The 16,746-nt window shown below is 35.7% G+C and overlaps 1 protein-coding gene across 7 annotated transcripts; it reads right to left on the bottom strand.

The window, feature by feature from the left end:
• Nucleotides 1–883: 883 nt before the first annotated feature.
• On the bottom strand, nucleotides 884–14,587 carry LOC132154835 (nucleolar transcription factor 1-A-like). 7 transcript variants are annotated; one of them, XM_059563533.1, is made up of 20 exons: nucleotides 14,413–14,586; nucleotides 8,281–8,387; nucleotides 7,984–8,165; nucleotides 7,702–7,785; nucleotides 7,419–7,574; nucleotides 6,797–6,861; nucleotides 6,577–6,697; nucleotides 6,268–6,378; nucleotides 6,034–6,161; nucleotides 5,530–5,671; nucleotides 4,854–4,895; nucleotides 4,618–4,731; nucleotides 4,376–4,531; nucleotides 4,103–4,231; nucleotides 3,567–3,652; nucleotides 3,254–3,443; nucleotides 2,458–2,505; nucleotides 2,003–2,068; nucleotides 1,635–1,748; nucleotides 884–1,552 (listed from the first exon to the last, which is right to left on the bottom strand). In XM_059563533.1, the coding sequence occupies exons 2-20, from the start codon at nucleotides 8,336–8,338 to the stop codon at nucleotides 1,457–1,459; spliced, it is 2,088 nt and encodes a 695-aa protein (XP_059419516.1). In that variant the 5' UTR covers nucleotides 8,339–8,387; nucleotides 14,413–14,586; the 3' UTR covers nucleotides 884–1,456. The 7 variants fall into 7 exon arrangements, with proteins under 7 accessions (XP_059419516.1, XP_059419511.1, XP_059419512.1 ...); XM_059563528.1 differs by having other exon boundaries at nucleotides 1,635–1,751; nucleotides 1,937–2,068; nucleotides 14,413–14,585; XM_059563529.1 differs by having other exon boundaries at nucleotides 1,937–2,068; nucleotides 14,413–14,585.
• Between the last annotated feature and the right edge of the window lie 2,159 nt (nucleotides 14,588–16,746).

The raw sequence follows: 16,746 nt of genomic DNA, 5'->3' as shown, positions 1-16,746 counted from the left end.
TTTTATTCATCAAATATATTAGACAGCAAAACTGTTTCCAACACTCATAATAAATCAGAATATTAGAATGATTTCTAAATTATCATGTGATAGACTGGATGTTACATGTGACACTGAAGGCTGGAGTAATGATGGTGAAAATTCAGCTTTGCATCACAGGAATAAATTATTTTTTTAAAGTATATTCAAATAGAAAACTATTATTTTAAGTTGTAATAATATTTCACAATATTACTGTTTTTTCTGTATTTTTGATCAAATAAATGCAGGCTTGATGAGCAGAAGAAACTTCTTTCAAAAACATAAAAAAAATAGTGTTTCCTAACTTTTGGTCTGTACTGTATATATATATATATATATACTATAACTATTACAATTAATTAGTAAATTTGTTTGCTTTTTTGCAAATGTTTTTAAATTAAGAAAAAGTTCAGATCAGCATCCTCCCTCCTCATTGAGATATATAAAAATGTTTCTTTAAAACATTATAGAATTCTTTCTATAAATATTCATAGAAACATATTAAGCCATTCATATACATAATAATAGAAACAATAAATCCTTATTTGTATGTATTTATATATACCTGTGTGTGTTTGTCTGCAAAGTTCTGTCATTGAATTTATTGTTATTATTATTATAAATAGTTTGAAAACCAACATTTCTATTGGGTCCCTCAGTTGGTTGAAAGTGCAGATCTGGATTTGTAAAGGTTGAAAATCATTGCTTTAAAGCACTACTAAAGGCATCTGTCATGATTTTTCTAACAAATGATTTAATAATTTGGCACATTGGTATACTCTCAAATACTAAAAGTCACTTTGCAAATCAATATATGAATATCACTTTTCTCATGTATTAGAATACACAATTGAGTACAAGAGGGAAAAAGTGCATTTATTATTGAGGATCTGGAACAGAATGATCCAAACAAGACTTGAGCAGCTCATATAGCCCTCAGAGCCCCATCAACTGAGGCAAACAATTATAAACAGGAGAACAGGAGAATTCATCTCCTCCATTTCAAAGACTTTATCCCTAACATCCGCCTCTGAGCAACCCTGATACTCTCCAAACTCATAAAAGCTCAACCAGCTTAAATGAACAAATTATTTTGAAGTTAAAATAAAAGGAACAAAACAAAGCAACACATATTTTAATAACACACCTATATAAAGGCAATAAAAACTGATGCGATTACCACACATGTAACACAGCTCCTGTAAAAGAGAAAAAAGAAAAAACTTGTCCGCTTGACTTCAAGTCACATAACACATGGACACACTGATGGGGAGAGCTGTTGGGCCCCATCATGTTTTTTTGCCCAGTAAAGATATGGAGCCAGATTACTGCATGCTGTGAGCTCACAGCTGCTTGACCACCTCCCCATTTCCCGGGAGGGGTGTTGCTAGGGGGTGTGTCCGGCACAGCCCCCTCTAAGAGTGGGTGGGACAGGTTAGTCTGAATCAGAGTCAATACTATCTTCTGATGATGAGCTGCTGGAACCGTCTGATTGGTCATCATCATTGTTGTCGTCATCTTCATCTTCATTCTAAGTCAACATTAAAAAATAATGAATACCTGCACTAATAACAAATATTTATATATATTTATTTAACCAAAGCAAAATTAACCTCATCATCTTCATCATCATCCTCACTATCTGTGCTGCCAGATGACTCATCATCTTCATCCTCCGAGTCTGAAGTGTCTGTTTTTTCATCATCTTCATCCGAGTCCGAAGTGTCCTGCTGGAAACCAAGAGTCACACATCTCTCAAACTCTCTTAATAAGTGTGTATCACTGAATTTGCATGTGTACACACACATCAGCTCAAATTAATTAGTGAAATTCAAAATTACGTAACACCCTTAAGCAACTTCATATAGAGTCCACAGCCTGTGTGGGTGAGTTGCCCAGAGACAGCGGGCGTTACCTTGGCCCGGTACGCCATGGAACGCTTGCCCCCCCCGGGACCCACTGTCACGGCTCTGGCACCTACCGCCTTCCCCTTGGTGACTCGGACTTTCGCCTCAGGACCTTGTGCTTTTGTAGTGCTTCGCCGTTTCTGTAAGGGCAAAGAGAGGGCGGGATGGGGGTGCAAGGATAGAGCAGCACAGGAAAAAAAGCTTAAGCAATGATTAGTAGCCCTACAGCACAGCCCTAAGAACATTATCCATTCGAGTCAAGTTAGTTTGAGCCAAGAGATGTGATTCTAAATGGGGAGAAAGGAAATAATAAAGCCATTTGTGATGGCATGGATAGAAACAGCCTTTCCAAGCAAAGTCAATAAACTAAATGAACCAGGGTGCCTCATCTTGCCATGCAGAGCAGGGGATATTGATATAGTGAAGATTAAATCACAATCTCAGCTATATGAATGACTGTGTGAGAAGTAATGTTAATATACAGAGCATTAAGCGCAAGTTACAGCCTCAGAAATGAGCATTTGCTTACCGTAGTTGAGAACTCTTTATATACCGCATGCTCCTGAGGGGAGAGGGACTAGGAGAACAAGAGAAAAGAGAGCAAAATAATTTACTACAAATCTCCAAACTCATATTGCTCACACTAACATTTTTTTAATAATGTCATTGTGACACAAAAGTGTCCATGATATAGAAAAGGCTAAATCTTTTTAAAACATGGCAATTTCATAAAAGTGGACTTTCTGTATTCATGTTGGTTGCATATGGTATTGCAAAACTATTATTATTATTTTTATTAGAAAAGTTTTAATTTATTCCAAAAATGTAATGTGGTGTACCCTGAATAAATCTTAATCATTATGTAAAAAAATAAAGAAAGAAATATAGTTTAAGGTAAAAAGAAGTAATAAAAAGTATTAAAATGTACTACATGACATTTTATATAACCTCAACAACTTGCTTTTTTCACCAAAGAAAATTGAGTATTAAAGTTTTTGTTAAAAGTAAAAATAATAATGAATGCTTAAAAAATATATTAAAAAATGCAAAAATTATTGAGGTTTTCTTTCGAATACTTTCATTACGATATCAGGGCAGTTTCATTATGACATTTTCTATTTAGAATATACTTTGATTTAGAAATGAAAAACATGCTCATGATAGAAGAGTTGTATTTAAGTGATTGTATATATAAATTTGATTTGTAATATATTTTCGAATAACTTAAAAAATGGGACAATAAAAAAAGAACCATATAATAAGCACCCAATAATAAACGAAGTATATTTGATTTGTAGAACTGGAAGATTCAACAAGCTTCCTACCTTTACCCAAGCATCAAGCTCAGCTTTGTACTCTAGTTGCTGCTCCTCAACCTGTTTTTTATATTTGTCCTTCTGGCTCTGACTAAGCTTGTGCCACCGCTTGCCGATCTCCACCATGCGCTCCTTCAGGCTGAAGTGATTCAGCTCACCATTAGTTAGCAGTTCCTGAGAGAACATTTGATACCCGCTCCTGAGATTGGACAGAAGGCGACAAAGTAGTACTGAAACAGTGAAATAGATCAAATAGTATTTTTTTACATGGAAGGAAGCCTATGTCTCTCAGAAAGCGACAAGTTAAAAATATTACACTCACACTGGGGGCTTCTTCGGCTCGCCATCAAATTTTGGTTTTCTTTGTCCCTGTCCTGACAGAACTGTCCTCATCTCTAACAGCTCTCTCTGCAGGAGGAAAAACAAGAAACATGAGCAAAGAGACCTTTTCTATTCACTCTGAACGCAAAGACAAGACATCAGACAAGCTGAAAAACTCATGAAAACATGAACAGGCTGATAAAGCAAAAATGACATTCTTATAATGCAAACACATATATAAACAAGAGCTACAGCACATCATGATGTCAGATTCATGAGAATATGCAAGAATAAGTGACAGAACACTGAAATGAAGACATTTAAAAATCACTGCAAACATCAAACGTAAGTACAAGTTCCACCAAATTCCGCTAGAAACTGCACAATCTTAGGATATATGCACATTTAGACACAACTGCATCCATTGCAGACTCCTCCGCCTCTACTCTGGGGAGGAGGAAAGTTAGGGGTGACCAACATTTTGACTTTTCTTCAGCACAGGTGAGAAGACAGTGGTCAAAACGTCTGGTCACTGACCACGGTCCGGTACTGAACCTCGTATCGCTTCTGGTCCTCTGCAGCCTTCTTGATCCAAGGAATCTTCTCCTTTTTTTCCATGGCCTTCCAAGCAGCATCCATTGCATTCTGCGCTTTCTTCCGGTCACTCTGTGAAGAGCAACAGTTTAAGGTCATAGTTTCTAGATAATGTTGTTGTTCTGCATGATGTTAAAAACTAATCTTTCTTTGGCGTAGTGTGATTCTGCAGGGGTCTCTTTGGATTTTATGAAAAATCACTCATGTTGCTCTTACTCTGTATTTAGCCAGATAGTCTCCTATCACACTCTGCTGCCACATCTCCTCTGGAGTCTTTGGCGTTTCAGGAAGCCGTGTTTTCTTCTTACTGTCTCGCTTCTCTTTTGAAAGTCCATGTACCCACTGATCCAGCTCAGGGTCACGACACCGTTCCTACGGCACAACAAGAAGAAACTACTTCTCATCCTGATTAAGAAAAGATATCACCAGGCATGCAAGCACATCTTGCACATGTCCACCTTCACAGATGGGGATTTGGCCCTTAGGGGGCTGCCTGCACCCGCTATGCTCATCTTGGTGCCTCCCAGCTTCTCCTCTGTCAACACACGCTCCCTCTCCTCTTCTGGGAGACTCTGCAGAGAGACGGAGATTGAGACAAAGTGTCGAAATAAACAAAGCCTCCCTTTAAAAGCAGGATCTGGAATTCAACAGTAACTGTTGTAATAGAATTAATTTGTAATTGCTTTGTACTTACCTCAATAAACCTCTGAAGGTCAATCTCAAACTGTTTCTTTTTCTGATGACAGGGATAAACATTGTCAAATTTAGTTGTAGCTATAAGGCAGGTTCTTAATGTAACAACTGTGTTATTGAGAAACGTTAATAATACTATTTAGTATTATTATTATTAATATTAACCGTGCCTGCTTTAACGATTAACTGAAGTGTTTGCGTTCCCTCTTTTTGATTACAAATTCAACTGACAGATTTGCAGATATTAAACAATTTCTGTATTTAGTTTTTTGTTTAATTTTGAGTAAATGTGTATTGTTTTTTTAATCTTTACAAAAATCACATGACACTGGAGACAGGAGTAATGACTGCTGAAAATTCAGCTTTGACATCACAGTTATGAATTACATTTGAATATCTAACTGTACTGCAATAAAATTCAATACTATTTTTATTTTTACTGTATTTTTGCTCAAATAAACGCAGAGACTTATAGAGACTTTCAAGATCTTTTGAACAGTAATATATATACACACATGTATTATATAAGCCATCGCCCACAGAGCAACCTAGAAATCAGGGTCAGCCATTACTGGTCAACCACAGAATCCTTTCCACATTACAATTTTTTGATATCAGCTTTTAATACTTTCTTTTTTTGGTTTAAAACAAATCAAGAATGGACTGGTCTGTCAGACCTGTTCACATCGTTTTTGGAACAAATCCTTCTCTTTCTGGGTCATCATCTTCCACTGCTTACTGCACAGCACCATTCGCTCCGTACTTGGCACGTCCTTCATGTTTACCATTAGTTCAGCACAGTACAGAGAATAGCCATTTCTGAAGAACATAGTAATACACAGATAAAATTATATATATATATATATAAAATGAATTGAACATATCACAAATACTGCATATTTGTGTGTATATTATATATATATATATATATATATATATATATATATATATATATATATATATATATATACACATATATATATATACATACATACATATATATATATAAATATACACACACAGACAAAAACCACTATTTCAAAACAGTCACCAACATTGTATTTCAGCAGTATTCTATAACAGCACCATATCTTGGTGTAATGAGCAAGAATTTGGCAAGATAAGACTTCATAAAACATTTGATGAGAGAACCAAATGCTTCTTAGTGGTTTGAAACATACGGTGGTGGTTTGGTTGGCCGCCCATCAAACTTGTCCTTGAGCTGCCGTTCAGCCTTGGTCAGGACAGATTTGACGTGTTCATCAGAGCTTGCATCTGGATGAGCTTCAAGATATGCTCTCATGGTGTCCTGTATGAGGAAGCAATATTTCACAAGTTCACAATGTCCTTTATACCTCTGGCTAAGCTGACAAAGATCTCTTCACTTCAGCTTCAGTGAGAACACAAAGCCGTACCTCATAGTGTTTCTGCAGCTCTAGAGCTTTGCTGATCCATTTCAATCTCTTTTTGTCTGATAATTGGGACCACTGTTTACGTAATGCTTCCTTCAGCTCTTTCTGGCTTACCTACAAGCATCAGACATGGAAAGGTTGAGAGCAGGTCCGACCACCAACAATTAAATCCGAAATGCACTAAAAATATAATAATAATAATTATTGAATTTTATGCAAGTAGGACTTTGTTACACAGCTCTAACTCTTTATACTCAAGTTGCTACTAAGACTATATGCCCACTCCGTTCTTTCCTTTCCAAACTCTTTTACCTCGGGGTGAATTTTCATGTAGGTCTTCTTCTCATGGTTGTACCATAGCTGCTGAGGGGTCTTGGGCTTCTCTGGGAGGTCTGACTTCTTTCTCTCCTCTATTAAATCTGGGTGGTCCTCCCTAAGAACAATAGAAGCTTCTCACTTAATCACCACTAAAAGATAAAAAACTGCCATACATGCATTAGGTATTTTTGTGCAGAGGAACATGGACACTAACTTGAATCGTGCCATATTCTTCTCAAAAGCCTCTTTCTCTCTCTGGAACTCTTGAATGTACTTTAGCTGATAACAGTAATAGTGCAAATTTAAAAGAAAAACAGATGACCTTCAAAATTTATATTTGCAAGCACTGTAGAGCAACGTGATTCAAATCTATAAAAAGAATGAAATTCTACAAGTACCAGCACTTTACATATATGAGGACATATATACATATCTTTAATGAACATCAAGAATTTAGGTAAAAATGTATAAGAGAAAGTATATATCTTAGGTTACCATTTCTGTCACAATATTTACCATTGGTAATCATCATTTTGCCATTTAGTTTGTCCTGTGGTGAGACAAATGAATACTGAAGTACAAATATTTTCAATTAATGTGAGATCATAAGTATCATTTATATACTATTACAGCATTTGTTCATATTTTAATTATATTTTATTTTAATTTTAGTTTAGGTTTTAATCAATTTGTTATGTACTTTTGTCATTTGGCTACATTTTTATATTATTGTAGCTTTGCTTATTTTTTTGTTTCAATTTTAGTCATTTTAGTATTTCAATTTTTTTAGTTGTAAATGCACCAGTTCTCATTTAAGATATTCGTCTAAAACTAACCTTTTTCTTTTCAGGAAGCTCTTTGTATTTTTTGGACAGAATCTTGGTGAGATCCAAGTTGCTCATCTCGGGGTGGATTTTTGCATACTTGGCTCGCTTCTCCATAAAGAAGCGAAAGTAGGGAGTGAGCGGTTTCTTCGGGAAGTCTGGATGTGTCTAAAACAGAGGTAAATCATACATAATATGAAAACAGCCTTTTAGTTGACATAACACATCAGACTAAAGCATGACATATTAAGAAAAAAAATAGAACAATAAATATTGAGACTTCCTTATATCTCACCTTCAATTTTTTCCCCTTGTAGGGGTTCTTCACATATTCAATAGCATCAACAATGAGTTCTGTCATTGTTCTGTATTTACGCACCTAGGGTGGGAAAACCATTACAGAACTCCAATGAATGGAAATAATTTTAACGTTCTGTTTGTTATTAAGCTGGCAAAGCTCACAGTAAAATAATATTTACATGGACAATCTAAAGAAAGTGTCTTTAACATAAACACTTATTACTGTTTTTTGGAACACAGGCACATTTATGCTTTAGCTCGCTGGAATTTGGCTCACCTCTGTGGAAACTTTCTGCCATTTCTGCTTACACATGTCTCCAGTGAAACCCCCAAACCCCACCTTCTCCCAGTCAAAATGAGACTCTGTGGTTTTATACTTCATTGTGTCTCCATCAGGTAGCTGACTGCGTATCCTCTCCAGCAGTGTCAGACAGTCCTCTTTGCTCCATGGATCAGCGTCTAACAGAAACAGTGCACACCAATGCATTGAGCATGTTGAATGGCCAAAACCAGAGGGTGTTTATTGTAGTGTGTCTGTGTGAATATGTCCATCGTGGACAGAATGCGAGCGTACCTGACTCACTTTTGAGTCGTCCTGTCTGGGTGCCAGACACACTGGTGCTGCCATTCATGATGATAGAATTCACAAAGTTCCACCTTGACACTTCACTGGCCAAGTGGCTACACAGAGAAAACAAGACAATTCAAAGTGAGGCAGTAAAAATGGGCTACTGACTGAATCTGGAAAACCTTTTCAACATTTATCCATAGTAACAATTGCTATTTGACTTGTCATGTGTAGTAAATAGTCAGGACTCAGGATAGTTTAATTAAAAATGGTACTCAAGACACTGAGTATATTCATAGTATATTCATATTCAAAATCTGTCAGTAGGTTAGTTGTGTATAGGTGGTGTTTATGTGTAGCATTTGTATAGTTTGTATTTTTTAGTTTATGTATAGGTTAACAATTATATATAGTATAAAGTCAAAATAGTATAAATAAAAGGAAGTTATTTGTCATAAGTACAAGAACGTAATTAGAAGCACTACTAACTGTACAAATACTAGTATTATATACATTATATTACAAATACTAATACTATAACTTCTATCTAGTATAAAATAAACACTAATATATATATATATATATATATATATATATATATATATATATACACACACACACACACACACACTCCTGGTAACAAGCTATGGAGTTTTGAGAACATTATTGCCACAGTGGTAATCTGGATGTCCTGTATAAAGAGCACATTCAGCGCTTTTCAGAGATACCAAATGTTTCAATGTTTCACCAGGATCTCCTTGGTTTTTAAAAATGGCTGACATTTAGTTATCAAATTCAACACCCTTATGGAAATATGATAATATTTTGTAATGATCATTTAAATCTGACTAATTTTCCAATTGTTTGTCATAAATTAACATCTCAGGAAAATGTTATTCCATTTTAAAATATGACTTTCTGTTATGAAACAGGACACTGATTTCATACATGGCCAGTGTAGAGGACACCAGGACTAAAAGCATGTTTATTATGCATTTTGGGAGACACAACAAATGAACAGGGAAAGAAATTATATTTCAATATTCCTATGAAATATTAGATACTGTTATAAAAATCTTGCCGATTATACTATTCCCATGAATACACTTCTTTTTTCATTACATGTTGCCCCCAAAACAAATTAATATGCAAATTATATATAGTGTATAGATACATTGTACATAATGGGACATCCCACTTATGGGCCATCTTACAAACGTTGCATAAAGCAAAATGGTACATCAACTTCCAAATAATTCTGTTATATCTGTCATAACATGGTTGAGGATCATTTTTATACAAAGTTTGCTATAAAAAATTTAAAAAAAGAATAGGGGATTTAAAATATTTTATATATAATTTATATATATACAACCCGAATTCCGGAAAAGTTGGGACGTTTTTTAAATTTTAATAAAATGAAAACTAAAGGAATTTTTAAATCACATGAGCCAATATTTTATTCACAATAGAACATAGATAACGTAGCAAATGTTTAAACTGAGAAATTTTACACTTTTATCCACTTAATTAGCTCATTTAAAATTTAATGCCTGCTACAGGTCTCAAAAAAGTTGGCACGGGGGCAACAAATGGCTAAAAAAAGCAAGCAGTTTTGAAAAGATTCAGCTGGGAGAACATCTAGTGATTAATTAAGTTAATTGATATCAGGTCTGTAACATGATTAGCTATAAAAGCTTTGTCTTAGAGAAGCAGAGTCTCTCAGAAGTAAAGATGGGCAGAGGCTCTCCAATCTGTGAAAGACTGCGTAAAAAAATTGTGGAAAACTTTAAAAACAATGTTCCTCAACGTCAAATTGCAAAGGCTTTGCAAATCTCATCATCTACAGTGCATAACATCATCAAAAGATTCAGAGAAACTGGAGAAATCTCTGTGCGTAAGGGACAAGGCCGGAGACCTTTATTGGATGCCCGTGGTCTTCGGGCTCTCAGACGACACTGCATTACTCATCGGCATGATTGTGTCAATGACATTACTAAATGGGCCCAGGAATACTTTCAGAAACCAGCAGATGCCAACTAAAGCTCTATCATGCAAAAAGGAAGCCATATGTGAACATGGTCCAGAAGCGCCGTCGTGTCCTGTGGGCCAAGGCTCATTTAAAATGGACTATTTCAAAGTGGAATGGTGTTTTATGGTCAGAGGAGTCCAAATTTGACATTCTGGTTGGAAATCACGGACGCCGTGTCCTCCGGGCTAAAGAGGAGGGAGACCTTCCAGCATGTTATCAGCGTTCAGTTCAAAAGCCAGCATCTCTGATGGTATGGGGGTGCATAAGTGCATACGGTATGGGCAGCTTGCATGTTTTGGAAGGCTCTGTGAATGCTGAAAGGTATATAAAGGTTTTAGAGCAACATATGCTTCCCTCCAAACAACGTCTATTTCAGGGAAGGCCTTGTTTATTTCAGCAGGACAATGCAAAACCACATACTGCAGCTATAACAACAGCATGGCTTCGTCGTAGAAGAGTCCGGGTGCTAACCTGGCCTGCCTGCAGTCCAGATCTTTCACCTATAGAGAACATTTGGCGCATCATTAAACGAAAAATACGTCAAAGACGACCACGAACTCTTCAGTAGCTGGAAATCTATATAAGGCAAGAATGGGACCAAATTCCAACAGCAAAACTCCAGCAACTCATAGCCTCAATGCCCAGACGTCTTCAAACTGTTTTGAAAAGAAAAGAAGATGCTACACCATGGTAAACATGCCCCGTCCCAACTATTTTGAGACCTGTAGCAGAAATCAAAATTGAAATGAGCTCATTTTGTGCATAAAATTGTAAACTTTCTCAGTTTAAACATTTGCTAAGTCATCTATGTTCTATTGTGAATAAAATATTGGCTCATGTGATTTGAAAGTCTTTTAGTTTTCATTTTATTAAAATTTAAAAAACGTCCCAACTTTTCCGGAATTCGGGTTGTATATATATATACACACAGTGTTGGGGAGTAAGAAGTTACATGTAACTTAATTACGTAATTTAATTACAAAATTAATGTTCAGTATTAGGATTTTATATTGTAGTGATGCACTCATTTTGACATGTAGGCAATTTAGAAAGTATAGTTTTGTTAAATCTTGAGTATTAAACTCGTGAGGTAGATGGGTAACAGGGCAAAATAAAGAGACAGAAAAGAAAAATGAAGTGAAGGTGAAGTTCAGGAGAGAACTTTTAATTATTTTGCATGTGCCCAAACTAAAGATTTAAACCTTTTTATATATCAGGTTCATACAAAAAATAGTGAATTTGTTTGTATGAGTTTGAGATTTCCCGATGAGCATTTAACTTGTTTTGAGAAAACTATCATCATATACAAAGAGACAGCAGTGTTTCAGGAGTTTAGTACACAGAATAGGATGTATGATTATTAGATAACCATATTTGAGTTGATGTATATGCTTTTATTTATTATTTTTTAATTAACCCTTTTTTCAAACCATTGTTAGAAGCAGTGTTTCCTGTAGTTATGCAAAGATTTGGTTTCAAAAACAGTTTCACTAAACAATTTCTAATGATTTTAAATCTGCATTAAACTTCAGATCAATCTCAAAGTAAAAGGCAGATCTAAAGTCTGATTTTGTGGTGGATGTGTTCAAATTTGATCATCTTAATTCAAGTGATGAAGGATTGTGAAAGTCTGACAGTATTGAGCACTACTGTAAGGTTAAACCTGCATGGTGTAAATGTTTGAAGATGATTAACAGTTGCAAATAAACATTTATTAGAGATTTTGAAAAGTAATCAAAAAGTAAAAGTAATTAGTTACATTACTTTAATAAAGTAATTGAAAAAGTTACACTACTTTTACATTTTAAATAGGGTAACTTGTAATCTGTAACCTATTACATTTCCAAAGTAACCTTCCCAACACTGTATATATATATATATATATATATATATATATATATATATATATATGTGTGTGTGTGTGTGTGTGTTTGCCTTTTTACATCTGTTCATGTCATTTTATTGATTTTAAAAACAGGACTTTTAAAAGTCCTGGTGTCCTCTACAGACCTAGTATAACAAATGGATAAAATATCATTTTTCAAAAAAAAGATTCCCCATTTTCTTCTTATGCTTTAAACAATGTAATGACATAAAGAAAATATTAAATTCAACTTTGTTTTTCTTCTGGTACTCAGGGGGATATAAACAAGTTCTAGTGAAATTTTTAAATCTATTAGTTACCACTGTATTGCTTAATGGAAATTTTAAAATACAGAAAACATAAAAAGTAATACAATTAGCATAAAAAACAGAGGATGGTTAGTTTTAAGGAATAAATAAATAAATATTGCCATAGCAAAATGTGTTCATCTCTTTTAAACCTGTAAATTCAGTAAAAAGGTAAACAGCCTGTTACTTTATTATCATTTATATACTATAATAAATGGTTAGATCCAGTCCTTTGTTCTGATTGGTCAACATCCGTTTTACTTTCGACATAAAGTTCCTTAATAAACAAGTTCCTCAATTTAGTGAACGGTGGTAGGACAGGTTGTGGATGGCATCACTGCCACCCAGAGGAACATGTGCAGCTCATGCTCCGCCTCTGGACCTCCTCGACACGGACTCGTCATCACGCCGTGGACACACACCAGCTCACCAGCCGCGGAGAACGAGGAGAAACCACGACAATGCGCTCACCGCACATTTCTTAGGGCTATCCGCGATCAAACCGCGAATTTCATCTAGGTTCGCCTACAGAGATCGGCCCAGGAAAGGATCGACAACTATCCTGGCTTCCTGTCCGATTCATGCAACGATTTGAGGATGCGAGAGAAATACACGTACATGGTGTCGGGGGTCATCTTGGCAAGGAACAGCAGGAAAGACTTTCCTTTGGGATTATGTAACCACGAGCAGCGAGATGTGAGGACGAGCATGAGCCTTGCTAAAGTGCACCAGTGCCCCCGGAAGCCTCGGTTTCTCCTCCTGTTCTCCGCGAGCGCTTACTATTCACATGCTACCAATACGGCACACTCATAGGCGAGTACTTCATTATATGTTTAAAGAGATTACACATTTCTTTTATTTTTTGATCCATATGACACTACAACACATACGGTTTTGCTTCAACACTTATTTAAGGATTTAACTGGTTTTGAATAACTGAGTTTTAAACTGATAATATCTTCTCATGTAATTTGTGAATATTTCACATTTAAAAAATACGAACATATTTTAAGACCGGGATTCGGTATTATGTTGTGAAGTGTCACTGATGCATCCCGCACGTGCCCGTGTAAGTTACTTCTCGAGCTCTTCACCTCACGAGGCGCCGGTTTCCCGGTTAAATTACAGTGTCATCCCCTCCTGCGCGCAAGGTCAATTGAGCCAAAAACACGGAGAAAAAAAAAAAATATATATATATATATATATATAATATTCGAGTCTTTCTGTTAAAAATAAACCATTATTGGCCGTTTAATATTCTAGAGGTTTTGAATCATCTTCTGACAGAAAGTATGGCATCATGCACTGCATACGTTGTGCTTTATTAAAACTAGTGCCAGTAACAAGTGTTCGCATATTTAATAACTCGTGTGAAGCCCACTCTTTACTGATTAAATAAATTAGTGTTAAACAGGTTTCCTGTAGCGCACCGACCGTTAGTCTGTTTCCAACCCCGTTAATGTCATCTTTATTCCGGCAGGAGTCCCCCCACAGCTTCCGCTGGCACCGATGCCTCAGCTAGCGAGCAAGCTACTGGCGAAAGTACAAGGAATATAGCTTACGCCGATTAATTCTAAATTATAATTTAATATGTATCAAATACTTCCTTGCTACAGTTCAAGTGTAGATGCATGCACATTTTTATTTTTTGCACGGATTTTGACAAAATTATAAAATGCATTATTTCACTAAAAAATCTATTTAGTCATGAATATAAATTGTTAAATGTTTAATTTTTTGTCATATATTCAGTCTTAGTTTAATAATACCATGTTTTGGTGAATCAGAATCATAAACCCAGGTATGAGCGGCCGCTTGTGCTTTCCCTCGCCCCAGAGCCCTCACTGCAGAGCCACCATGAATGTTACAAAGACTCGGGGACGAGCAAATTGAAAAGCGCTCTAAACGGGCTCAAAAATCATCAAATCACTTACCTTTTACAATATTCTGTCGCGGATGCGCTTATTAACTAGCGACGTGTTCGTGTTAATTGGTTTTATTGTATTTAAGTATCTGTTTTTTAGCCGTAAACCCCGGGGAGTCAAGTCGAAACGAATCCGACAAAAGGAGCGTCTGGGTCGGTATGAAACTCCGCCCAGCGCCGCAGGGGGAGGAACTCCGAGGGAAAACATGCGAGAAAAAAAGGCGGAGGCTAAAAACTTTAAAATAAGATTTATTTTTAACGTTATGATACATTTCTGAATGATATTGATAAAATGTTTATTCATTTTGCAACATTTTAGAGCGCTATTTTCTCAAGCCGATTAGCATCGAACAAAAATAAACTGTTTATATTAGTTTTCAGTTACTATAGAGTTCTTTTAAGCATTAAACAGGACAAAAATATCAACTGGTTCCCATTTAAAAAAAATAAAAACAGGAGTGTTCGCCAACCCTGCCAGGACCTCAAGTGCTAAACCGTTTAGTTTGGGTGTCCCTCGTTCATTCTGCTGCCGCTGAGACTCACGCGGCCTCCGCGCTCCAAAAACCTCGCCTCTGCAGCCCAAAAACAGTTGGTTCAAATTAGCCTGCATAGTTTATCTTCATTTTGACGTTAAACTGGTGTGTTGGGAGAGACGATGTAGACTGATGGCTGCTTGTGCTTAAAGTTCCCACAGCTTGAACTGAGCGTAAACATCGTAGTCAGAGAGGCACAGTTTAAAAGTGCCATTGACTGTATGTCGCCCTCTCATGCTCTCTGATAGTAGGTACACAATCGTCACGAGATTTCTTTATGTGAAACTGACCAATGGCACGCTGAAAGGAGGAGAGAGCTGTGACTGACTCCGCCCCCTCAGTTTGACCAGGCCTGAGAGAGATGCTTCATCAGATCACTGGGGTGACTGGGAAAACAAGTCTATTATCAATTTGTATTTATTTAGACAGCATTCTGTCATAGTAATGTGTATTGAGCTGGATGTTTCATGATAATTTCTTCCCACGAAGATTCCCACTACAGGGAAAACCTGGAAAAAAATATTAAAATGAATAAAAATGTACATGGTAATCAAGGTACACATTTTACAAGGTACACAATAAACATTTGTCAAGTTATTTTGAGCTTTTAAATATTTCACCAAATAGACAATGTTCTAATTTAAAATAAAACACTTTCTGAAATTTATAGTGATTTTTTTTGTGTGTGTGTTCTTTTTAGTGAATCAGCAAAGTGGTGAATGAATGTTTTTGATTGTTGTTTTTTTGTTACCTGATTGTTACTTGAGTCGGTCTTACTGGTATAAAAATAAACTTTAAATTAAAACAAAAAATGTATGCCTGTATGGAAATCATGCAAAATGACTATAATATTTCAGATATTTGACATGTATTTGAGAACTACCAAATCATTTCCACTCCTTATGGAAAAGACAAATGTCTGGGTGGGGGGAGGGGGGGGGGGTGTCAGTTTTGAGTCATACATTTCCAAAAAAATATATTTTGAATAATGTTAGTAACCAAACAGATGACAGTAGCCATTGGTTTTCATAGTATTTTTTCCATACTATGGAAGTTAATAGCTACTGTCATCTGTTTGGTTGCAAACAATCTTCAAAATACCTTCTTTTGTGCTCAACAGAAGAAAGAAACTCATATAGGTTTGGAACAATTTGAGGGTGATTAAATGATGACAGAATTTTAATTTTTGGGTTAACTGTCATTTTTTCACCTGTATACATCCTTAAATGAGGCATATGTCTCAATCAGCACAATAATTAATGTTGTGGAAGTGTGTGGGTGAAAAAGAGAAGTTTGTTTTATAATATTTATAATGTATACTATATTTATAATATATGTTTTTGCTACCGCTTTGTAATGGGCATGAGATGGCAGCAGAGGTGCATTGAGAGCGATGGGGCCTTCATCATGGCACTGCTCTCTGACTCTACAGCATATGGATTGTAATTTCTTTCACTTCTTATCAAGCACATATGACACAGAAAAATTTGTGTAAAATTATGATTTTAATAAATAAACAAAAGGTCTAATGTAAAATCAGTTCCATTATTTTATTAGGTTTGGGCTTGTACTCTAAAAATTTACAAAGCTAAAACAAAGACATATGCCCACATCATTGACCTTCTACAGTAATATGTCAATAATCACAAAAATCTATTGTTGAACAGCTCTTTTTCTTTCATACTTGCTACCTTTGCTTCCTAAGGTCATTTTTTTCAACTTTGTGAAAGCAAAATTACTATATCTGAAATGACTATCGGACGAAAAAAAGAAAAAAACACTACTATATGATTTGAGATCGTAATGAAATC

The sequence above is a fragment of the Carassius carassius genome, chromosome 12 (assembly GCF_963082965.1).
Source record: "Carassius carassius chromosome 12, fCarCar2.1, whole genome shotgun sequence".
Taxonomy (NCBI): domain Eukaryota; kingdom Metazoa; phylum Chordata; class Actinopteri; order Cypriniformes; family Cyprinidae; genus Carassius; species Carassius carassius.
The sequence above is the reverse complement of the archived record's forward strand: the minus strand, read 5'-3'. Positions and strand labels throughout refer to the sequence as shown.

Coding starts and splice junctions, on each gene's coding strand:
- LOC132154835 (XM_059563528.1), bottom strand. CDS start 8,338: ATGAATGGCAGCACCAGTGTGTCTGGCACCCAGACAGGACGACTCAAA. Junction 6,862..7,418: donor AGCTTCCTGAAAAGAAAAAG/GTTAGTTTTAGA, acceptor TACTGTTATCAG/CTAAAGTACATTCAAGAGTT. Junction 4,232..4,375: donor ACTATCTGGCTAAATACAGA/GTAAGAGCAACA, acceptor TGCTCTTCACAG/AGTGACCGGAAGAAAGCGCA.